At 42.2% G+C, this 11,037-nt stretch overlaps 1 protein-coding gene across 1 annotated transcript; it reads right to left on the bottom strand.

Annotated features, from left to right (window-relative positions):
* Positions 1-146: 146 nt before the first annotated feature.
* Positions 147-9,037, bottom strand: lipca (lipase, hepatic a). The gene is made up of 9 exons (XM_019886832.1): positions 8,781-9,037; positions 6,632-6,819; positions 5,848-6,027; positions 5,070-5,187; positions 4,759-4,992; positions 2,550-2,795; positions 2,344-2,458; positions 1,958-2,176; positions 147-1,059 (listed from the first exon to the last, which is right to left on the bottom strand). The coding sequence occupies exons 1-9, from the start codon at positions 8,878-8,880 to the stop codon at positions 942-944; spliced, it is 1,518 nt and encodes a 505-aa protein (XP_019742391.1). The 5' UTR covers positions 8,881-9,037; the 3' UTR covers positions 147-941.
* Between the last annotated feature and the right edge of the window lie 2,000 nt (positions 9,038-11,037).

Here is an 11,037-nt window from a genome sequence, read left to right as displayed (position 1 = left end):
TGAACACTCCAAATTGTCCTTAGGTGTGAGCGTGAGCGCGGATGATTGTTCGTCTCTGTGTGCCCTGCGATTGGCTGGCAACCTGTTCAGGGTGTCCCCGCCCACTGCCCGAAGACAGCTGGGGTAGGCTCCAGGTTCAGAAAATGGATGAATGGATATGCAATTTCTGCAGAGAGCCATGATCTGTAGATCATTTTCTTTGTCACCCGATGACAGCTGTGCGACAATGAGCAGAGAAAGTGATCAATGGAGCAATACAATACGATACGATGACGCGTGTGCTGTTGGTGCGGATAATCGTTGCACTGTTTTTTTTTGTGTGTGTTTTTTTTTAAGTGACCAGGAGCATCAATTGTAGTACAACTTTAGGTGTGCGACTTTACTGATGTCATTGTGCTTGTTTTTGTGACCTATGGTCTTGATTTGTTCAACCCTCGTCAAATTGTTTCACTCATGCGTTTGTGTTTTTGCAACTGTAGAAGTGAAAAATGCCAAAACAGAAATGATCAGTTTATTGCTGATAAGTCTTGGGTTTGATTCAGTTTTGTTGCCTTTGTTATTTATTTTCACATTTACAAGCATAAAATGAAATCGAATCCCTGGAATTGTCAAGAAAATGCTACTGAACTTCCTAATGGGAATTCAGTGAGTTTGCTGTCATCCGATAATAGCTGAACTGGCAAGTTTTCAACAGTTTTTCTCCCAAATGCCGGAAATGTTAGAACACGACCTGACTTTTTCGATTTCCATCTGCTCAGGAAGGTAAGTTGTGATGTAATCAAATATTTCTACACACTTAATAGGCTGCTTCACAACAACCGCACATTCTCTCCCGTTTCTCTCACACATCCACTGCGACCTTCCCAATCTTTGAGCTGCACGTCCTCGGAGCCCAAAGCGAAAACCAGTCCATGGAGCGGTTCTGCCACATTTCGGTGTAGTTACGTGTGCGTCCTCTTTTTGTGCTTCATTCCTGGCTCTTGTTGACAACGCACAAACACTTTAACTTTGGACATTTCCACATGCCGTTCGTCATTTGTCATGGCACAAAAAGATGTCCTGGCAGAAGAAAAAGCACACGGGCATGTGAGACTGTAAATGTTCAAATACAAATTGATAGAAAAGACATCCACGAGGATGCGTTGACGTCACATTGTAAATTGTTCTTGATCACGAATCTGTCTTCGTTTTTTTTTTTTTTTTAATCTACCCCACTGGCTTATCATATATGAACATAAATAGAATATATACTATTGTGATATATTTAGTAATATTTATGAATAAAAGATTAGGTCCAGCAAAATAAAGGTGGATTTTTTTTTTCTGAAACGTCATAGCTATAAATTACAACACATGGAAAAATTTGCCGTTTCCCAGAGTTATTGTTGCATATTAATTGGCTCTGGACCCTGAATGACGTGACTTACTTCAGAAGTCTGAGACAAAAAAAAAATTCTCTGTAAAGGTGCATTTTACAGTCATCCTGATTTTTTTTTTTTCAAGACAGGTTTTCTAAATAACATGTTTGTAAATATCTTCAAATTAAAATGACCATTAAGAGGTCAAGAAATGTAAGCTATTAAGTCTTGACAATGCACAGTTGTGAACTGAAAGTCATTCCAGATCACAAAGCATCACCCGCATCATAAAGCTAAATGAGAAAATACCGAGACGTGCAAAGCTGTCATCTGGGCAAAAGGTGCCTACTTTGAAGAATGTAAATTAGAAAACATTCTGTTTTGAGGATCCGCGACACGACCCCAGATAAGCGGCAAAAAATGGCTGGATGGATGGCATTCTGTTTTGATGAACATATTTTTGTTGACCAAATAATTCCATCAATATTTCTTGACTGTTGACTGTTGAATCTACATGTTCCCAAAATCAGGTGACTCGGATACAAAAAAAAAAACAAAAAAACAGACATCCCTTGAAAAAAAAGGAGGATGTTTCATACCGTTCTTGTGTGTCGCCATCTTTGACGCTGATTTTGTTCACAGTCAGCAGTGGTTTGGTGTCCCGTCCGCCCCACGTCATGATGGTCTGCACTCGGTTCCACACGTCTTTCCACAGAGCCGAACCTTCCCAGTGAAACTTGAGCAACATCAAATCCCCCAAATGTTTGTCCATGGTGATCAGGAAGGTGTACATCTTATTCCCCAGAACCTGCTCCGTGCTTGCCGAGTTGAGAAATGAAACAATGTTACATACGACATCTCATGATTACGAGGCATCACGCAGATTTTTACAAAGGCGTGAATTATTAATTTGTAAATGCTGTCTTGCTTGCAATAATGCGTGACAGCACATGGCGCACGCTTGTGAATGGAGGGTCGTGCTCACAAGGCGAGAGGAATTGCTCCGCTTTCCTCTTTGGTACCAGTGAGGGAGATGCTGAGAGAAGGTGTGGTGCTCTGCATGGGCTGCTCAAACTGAATCCTCAGCTGGTAGTGATAAACTGCACAGGAGGTCATAGAACAAACTAAATTCAAGTCAAGGCGCCATTTCTGCCTGTAAACGGCAAAGGAGATACATGTAGATGGACGTACGCTTATAGGGCATCCTGGAGCGTGTTTGCAGGTAGAGCCTCTTGTTGCGTTTTCCCGTTCGAACTTTTTTGATGTTGTAGCCAAGCGTGTTGCAGCGGTTCCTTCGGCAGTCCAGACAGACGCCTTTGTTAAAGGCCCGGTTGTCGCTGCACCTGTACGCTCTGATCGGACGGTCCTCGTTGAGTACTGAGTCAATGAACAGATGCACAGAGCGCTCGTGGGCGCATTTGACCGTTTGTCCAAAACCTGCAGAATAGAATGAGAATGGGACATTGCTCAGGGGCGTAGCTAGAAATGTTTCAGTGGGGTGGCCAAGCTGATACAACAGCTCAGTGAGGGTTGGCCGCGCATGCGTCTGTTTGTCTTAGGGGCGGCATGGCTCAGCCGTAAAGTGGTCATTTCCCCCTCCCCGGCCATTGCGACCATGTTGAAGTATCCTTTAGCAAGACACTGAACCCGCAGTTGCTCCTGCTGCTGTGTCATTAGTAGGTGAATGTGGTCACAGTGGAAAGTGCTTTGAGTACCAGAGGTGGAAAAGCACTAAAAAACTGATCGCCCATTTACTTGGCCTCCCCTGGCCACCCTGTAGCGCTGATATTGCTGTATTTATTCATGTCACTTGCAGTACTGTGCAAAAGTTGTTTCTGTAGCCTATTGATGCCATAAGACGGTGGAAAATATGCAACGGTACTTTTTAAAAGATTAAAAAAAAAAGATAGTACGGAAGTCGTGACATAATTGAATAGAATGTAAAGAATTAAAACTTAAAAAAAAAAAAAAAAACATCATTTGCTTCTGTTGTTAGCACTTTGGCCACCTGGGGGCAGTATAATACAGCTATCAAGTATCAAGTATGGATATACATTAGTTACTCCTTGTTTTTCTTCGCTAAGGATAAAGAATACATGCCTGTGAATATTGTTATCTTGTCTGTCTACCGGTTTCTACAGAAAGTCACCTTGGAGAATGTTACTCGGGTAAAACAGTTGAAGTATCTGAAAATTTTCTGCACTTAAGTTATCAATACTGATTTTCTAATACAGTATTGAATGTAGTTTACCATTGGAAGTAAAAGTATTCAAAAACGGTGAGTGGCTAATTTTATTTTTAATTATTTAGTTTGTTAATAAAGACTAGCTAACCTGTGTCCTGTGGATAAGTGCGGGAAACGTATCAAAGTAAAAGTATACATCTTATATTGGGGAAAAAAAATTCCCAAAACTATTTTGGAAAGTTGAGATCACAGCTGGCTTAGGCACTGATTGGCCGTGAATGGTTTTCATAACAACATGAAGATATACATACAGTAGGTGGACCTAATACCTGTCTAAGGCTGACACCTGTCACACGTTGACGTTGTCACGTCCCCTTTCAAGTCATCATGTGACTGCGTAGCCTGGAGGCAGCTTGCCTCAGATGCTCGGACCGAGCACAGGAAGGAAAGGCACATGTTGCTAATTAACTCTCGAGCGTGACAGTTGCTTTAATGTGGCACTCACCGTCTTTTTTTTTTTTTTTTTTTGCATTGAGAGGCACCAAAACACCGCGAATCGTCGAGCCGCTCCCGCTCAGCTGGAGGGAATTAAATTCATCTGCTCCAATGCACACAAGGAGAAACTGTCAACACCAGCAAAGATGAACGGGCTCAGTGCATCCAGGCTCCTCAAATCTCTGTTTTGAGGTGGCGGCACCAATTAAGAAAAAACAATGTTATGACAGAGCAGCGGAGGAGGATGCGCCGCAGCTCTTCCTGTCTGACTGACATGTTTTGCCTTTGCACATATGCGCCAGCACGTGACGATATCCCATCCGGAAAAACAAATATTGATCTAGTGAGGAGCCTTGAACAACCACTACAAAACTAATTTCTTTATGATATCCTGTACAGTAGCTATGAATAGCCTACACACCCCTGTTCACGTGCCACTTTATACCGCTACAAAAAAAAAGACGCATCAAAACCCTTTTTCAGCAGTCGTGACCGATAACCTTTTAACTCAACTATTATTTATAGTTATATTTTATATTATAGTTTTTATCTTTTTGAGAGGGGAAGAAAAATAAACTGGAAATACTGCACCTGCGTGTAGACGTGTTTGTAAAAGTGTGAGAATGTGATTGTGATGTTTGAAAATGGAAGAAAGGAAGCTATGAAAGCTTTCATCGTGTAAGTGTACATCGTGTTTTGACCGCTTGTAGCGCAACATACCAAGAAGGCCGTACTGGGAGACGTGCTCGTAGATGTTGTGCAAGTGGCATCCAGGTTGGAAGTCGCCCCCATTGGGGTAAAAGTCATAATGAGCCACAGCTTGCTTGATACCCACACTGAGGCCCAGACGCTCGTGGGTGAACGTGTGAACGGCGTCCACGAACTCGGCATCGTCGGGCGACAGCCTGTCCGTGGGCGACATGCCTTCAAACAACGGCCCGGCAGGATCCAGACCTGCGCAAATGTCAAAGGTCACCAAGAATGGCTGTGCCGCGTGAACACATCTTCATATTTGTCCACATCAAACTCACCAGTAATTCTTCCGATTTGGTCTCGTCCTTTAAAGTGGCTTCCAGCAAATCCAGAGATGTGAGCGCCGAGGCTATAACCAATCAAATGAACCTTCTGGAATGAATAGTCATAGTGCTCCTGTGAGAGTGAGAGTAATAGCAATCTATTACTACTTAATATTACAGGAAGCCAATTCACCATTTATTTCATAGGAGGAAGTCAAGTCAAAAATTCCCTTTGCAACAATATGTTCCATGCGGCCCCAATAGTCTAATTGCGGCATTCTGACTAATTTTGCAGATACGACTACTATTCATGTAAAGGATATCACAGCTTTTCAGGTGTCAACCAATCACGACTCACCTGTTTTCTGAGCTGTGATGTCATTTTTAATCGACAACAAAATCGCTGGCCTCTGAGGTAGAGGGAAAAAAGCGGTTGGATTTTGCTGCTTAATTCATATAGCACAAATGCAATATGAATCAGGATAACGTGTTTAGACTAGTGGGGCCGCATTCAACATATTATTGTCAAGGAAGTTTCTGGCTTGACTTCCTCTTTAAGATCCATTAGTCCAACAGATCCAATAGTAGCAGTACTGTGCATCTGACCTTCTAGTTTTTTCTCCTACTATTAGTTTAGGTATACTCTTTTATATAACATGTATGCAATGCATTTTCATTGAACGGTTATTCCATTTAGTTTGTTTTGCTTTTCCTATTTTACAGCGCCACATTGTTCAAACGGTCGAACTACTGTGCAGAAGTGTCCTCCAGCTGTGGAAAACCCTTCTGGTACCTTGAGTGAGGACAACAGATGCGCAATGTCTTTTCCAACCAGGCGCGTGCTGTGAGCCGCTTTGGGGTAGTGCTGGTGAGCCAGGGACAGCCAGTCGGTTATCACGACGTTGACGTCTCGCAGATGAGTCTTGAGGACGGAGGCCAACCTTATCACCCAGTTTTCCATCATGCCATCCATCTGACCAAAGATCGCAACACAAACTTTTCTTCTTCATGTTGTTGCTAAAGTCAGTTGATTTCAACTTTTTCTTTTTAAATACATTTTGTTTATAGTACTGTAAATGTACTGCTGGGAGCCGTTTCTAATATTTTGTGCCAGTCAGGCTGCAAAATATTAGAAATTTAATAAAAAAAATTTTTAATAATAATAATAATAATAATAATAATAACGGAATAAATATCACAGATTTTTCTTCATCATATGAATGCTTTTGCTGATGGTTGCCCTCTTTGATGGCGCTTTAGCACCTGCCCCCAAAAATGTGTGCGCGTGCCTGTTGAAACCGCGATTGCAGTTTACACCATTGCAGACCTGAACTTCATCTTGTTTTTTCTAAAATTATGGTTACGTAATTTAATTATTAAATGAGAGGGACATTTAACATAGACGGTCAGTATGAACTACAAGCAGGATAATAAAAAAACCTGTTCAATGACTAATCCAATCAAAAGTGAGCATTGTGATCTTTTTGATAGACCCTCATTAAAATGCGCAGGTGTAGCCGCAGCGAGTCGTCCGCCGTTACGCTTCACAAGCGAGCCAGCCGGCAGCGTGACCTTACCGACCACCCGTGAGTGATGATGATGAGGGGATTAGTGGCGTTGAAGCCGCAGGACGAGAGGCCGTGCAGCTGCGGCGGCTCCAGTGTGCAGGTGTCCTCCCTCGCCACCAATAGCCGGAAGACCGAGCTGCTGATGTGGGGCTCTTTTGCCTTCACAGGGACCGTCTTGTCTCCCAGAACGGCCACGTCTCAGGGAGAAAACACACACACACACACACACACACACACACACACACACACACACACACGCACACGCACACGCACAAATACACACACACACACACCCACACACACACCCACACACGCACACGCACACGCACAAAAACACACACACACACACACACACACACACACACACACACGCACACACACACGCACACACACACATACACACACACACACACACACACACACACACACACACACACACACACGCTTATCTTTGAGTAACACAACACGGCTGACGCACACATGTTTGCTCTCAGGTGAATAGTTACAAGTCATATCGAAACAGTATGCAAGGGTATGTATTGATGGAATTATGTGGTTGCGCAGCCATTGTATGAGGCAATTTTTTAAGCATTTATTCCATCGCCTTGATATCAAGCTTAAGTTTCCAGCTACTAGTGCGCTTCAGGTCCTCACGAACGCTATATTGGGCATGAAAGTCATACACAGATGAACTGTACGTAACAAAAGTAGTATAGTAGATTTAAAAATAATAATAATAAAGCCACCATTGCATCATGCAGTTTGAACATGTAATTCAGTGATGCTTTCAGGTCCCACTAGAGGGAGACAATGTACCACCCTTAGAAAATAACTGTACGAGACAATTTGGCACACTAGTACAGAACAATTGTGTTTCGCTAGTAATGTTTATTTTACACCATTCTGTGACAGTTCTGCACACTAGTAGGACAACTGCATGTCACCAATGAGGCATAACTGCGCTAGTTGACACCTAGATGTTAACTAGTGCAATTTTATATCACTAGTAGCACACAGTTTTCAAATACACGTAGTTGTCCTACCAGTATGCAAAAGTCATCCCACTAGTTAGGACAATGAGTGTACCAGTGCATAGAACTTAAACTGGATGTCATGGATCGCGAGTAAATGCTCAAATTGATGGAAAACTGCTTGTGCATTTATACACAAGTACATGGACTTTCCAAAAAGCTGCCTTTGTCCTCACTAGTAAGACAATTCTGTGCACTCGTCCTTACTAGAAATATTTACCTCCACCTTGTGCCACTTTTGGTCTACCAATACAGAATCACGCCCAAAGAGCTGCACTAGGAACACTACTAGGACTAACTCGTAGGCATTTTCCTTGCACTAGTAGCCTTCTTGTATGTTTAAGTTAGACTACTATTGTGCAGAAATGTGTCATATAGTAATGAAAGTCTGTAGTGGAAAAAGCATGTGTTCGATATCCTTAATATCCAGTTTAAGGTCGATGTACTAGTACACTCTACGTCGTCACTAGTAAGACGATTCAGTGCATTCGTGGAATAACTCAGGCACACTAGTAAAAAAAAAAAAAAAAGGATATTGCTAGTAGGACAACAACGTTACATGTGAGGAGAAAGTGGATTGGATTTTGGTGCTTGTAGGGTGCATGGAGTACCTATGGGTGAGGCACTCCTACTAGTTGGCCCAAATGCAGCTCGGTATTAGGAAGGCTTAATTGCATATTAATATTCCAAAAGTGGCACTAGTAGTGGAAAAAACTATTAATATGCTGGTCATTCTACTCGTGCCCCCTAATAAATGCTTGAACGTCTTTCCAGGTCATAAGGACCTCTTTAGCACTTGTCAGCAAGTTCCGTTGAGTGGAACTCTGTCAGGTAGAGAGAGAGGGAGAGAGAGAGAGAGAGAGAGAGAGAGAGAGAGAGAGAGAGCAGATATATATGTGTGTGTGTTTACACGTGTATATACCTGTGTATACATTTTATTTGTTTATACTGTACACACACACACACACACACACACACACACACACACACACACACACACACACACACACACACACACACACACATATATATATATGTGTATGTACGTGTGTCTCTATAAAACACATTAATTCTGGACTTCAATTTGTCAGTGTTTCACTCGTGTGTTTTCGGAGCCGGCGACTCACCGGCTGGATGTCCTCTCATCTTCCTTCCATCTACGGCGTGACATGTTAGCAGCAGACAGCACAGGACTTTGAGCACAAAAAGGGCATCGCACTCGCTCATCGCTCCTTCAGGTGTCACGGTCAAGTCTGGGAATGAGATCCGTTCTCTCGTTGTTTGTGTCAGAGGGGCCTAATCGTGGTCTTGTGGACAAAAGTAAAGTACAGTGGAGTGGAGAAGAGCGAGGCCTGCAGCTGGCTGTATCAGGGGCACTGGGCCTGTGCTGATTGGCTGGCGGGTCAGGACATGAGGATCGAACAGGTTGCGAAATAGCCGAGGTACAAACGGTGGGGAGGCCGTCTGATGCAATGCGACATGACCCATGAGCCACCTTGCATACTGTGCCTGCAGTACTTAGCGCTCAATAAGAAATGAATAAAGATTTCAATGAACGTGGAAATGTCCTTTATTCAGATTGTTTAGCGCTGTGCATGGGCCTCAATTATAAAATGTCTTTCTGTATTTCGGAGGTGTGACTATTGTATCACGATGTGGAGGACTTTACTAGTTCTTTCAGTTAAAATCAAAAAAGAAAAGCCATACAGCATATAATGTCGCGTAGATTTATTCAACACAGGGCAATACTTTCAGAAGACACATTTCTACCAATTTTCCACTTTCCAACTTCTTAAGACTACAAATAAAATCACGAATTTGCTCTCTGTGTCATGCATATACTGTAAGTTGTATATGTTTTCCACCAATTTTGAAATGCACCTGTTTATAGGTCACCATAGCAAGTTGTTATCATTATTTGCTGTCCTTTTCGCAGCTATTTACTCTTCCAAGTCTTGCACCTCTGTTCAATCAAGTAAGCATAGATCCAAATATAAACAAAAAAAAGGTCATTTGAATGTTGATGCTTAGGACAATGCACTCTTTTCAGTCTGGAGATACATTTAGTTGAACATATGACGTCACGTCAACACAATTGTTCAAATACAAACATTTGTGTGAGTACCACTGTTGATTGGCTTACTTGAAATGATGTTCAGTAAATCAATACAACAAATATCAAGAAAGAATCGTGAAGGTCAGCTCATGCATACTCTAATAGCTGTTATAGTGTCAGGTTGTTACTATTAGATGAGCTGTGGATGCACTCTTGGGACTACTTGGCTGTACTCTACATCCATTCCCTATGATCTTATTTAAGCTTGATATAATTGCAGTATATACAAATGAACTGTGCATCCGGATGCTTCTTAGCTCCCTTGTTAGTGTAATGGCGCCGAAGGCCGTCGAGGCATTTTTGCTTGACACATTTCAAAGCATCTGTTAATGTCCTGAAATGGGCTCAGTCGTACTACCTACTTTGTGGTTTTGCCTAAGGGAGTTCCTCAAGGTTACGTTTTAGGACCACTGCTGTTCATGCACTCAAGATATCGGTGTTACAGTGTGGAGACCCTTTTTCATATGGTAAAAAGATCTTTATCGCATGTTCAATTTTCACACTGCATGTTATATCCATAATCAAAATAATGTGATCAGAATAAAGTTGTGAGTGAGTCACACTGAGCCGTGAACGTTTTTGGTGTGCCTAAGGCAAAGGGAGGAGGGTTCAAAGCTATCATAAGAAGCTTTCCAAACAAGCTTTTACCCTCCCACGTCGGAAGTAACTACAACACCATTATTGTATGATATTCATTAAATATGAACTTTAAAATTTGATTCTTTATTTAAATGTCCATTAAGTGCACACGTTTATAAATAATGCTGCTCTTCCTCACACACACACACACACACACACACACACACACACACACACACACACACACACACACACACTGTACATAGGAAATAACTATACGTACGCGTCAACTCTCCTCAGCAAACAGAATACACATTCATGTGGGAATTCTTATCCATATACCGTCAATACATATACGTACGTTTAATATTTCTTAGTCACACTTCAGTTCTATTTTTTTACAGCTAAACAACTACAGTGGTACAGGCTCATTAATGACATGGTAACAATATATCACCGAACATTTTGGTGTCACTTTGACTTACAACTCTCGGGCCCAGGCGGCAAACTGCGGTCCTCAAGGGCCACGATGAGGCATGTTTTAGATGTTTCCCTCCGCCAATACGCCCAATTTAAATGATCAGGATCATTATCGGGCTCCAGCAGAGATTGCTCATGAGCTGATCATCTGAATCAGGTGTTTTGGAGAAGGCAAATATCTAAAACATACAGGACAGCAGCCTTCGAGG

Source organism: Hippocampus comes, unplaced genomic scaffold, assembly GCF_001891065.2.
Source record: "Hippocampus comes isolate QL1 unplaced genomic scaffold, H_comes_QL1_v1.1 scaffold261, whole genome shotgun sequence".
Lineage (NCBI taxonomy): Eukaryota > Metazoa > Chordata > Actinopteri > Syngnathiformes > Syngnathidae > Hippocampus > Hippocampus comes.
The sequence above is the reverse complement of the archived record's forward strand: the minus strand, read 5'-3'. Positions and strand labels throughout refer to the sequence as shown.

What these genes read in the sequence shown, in the direction of transcription:
- lipca (XM_019886832.1), bottom strand. Translation starts at nt 8,880, where the DNA reads ATGAGCGAGTGCGATGCCCTTTTTGTGCTCAAAGTCCTGTGCTGTCTG. An exon ending in CTCCAGGATGCCCTATAAGC is followed by an intron (nt 2,459 to 2,549) that starts GTACGTCCATCT and finishes CCTCCTGTGCAG; the next exon opens with TTTATCACTACCAGCTGAGG. An exon ending in GGAGCAATTCCTCTCGCCTT is followed by an intron (nt 2,177 to 2,343) that starts GTGAGCACGACC and finishes CAACTCGGCAAG; the next exon opens with CACGGAGCAGGTTCTGGGGA.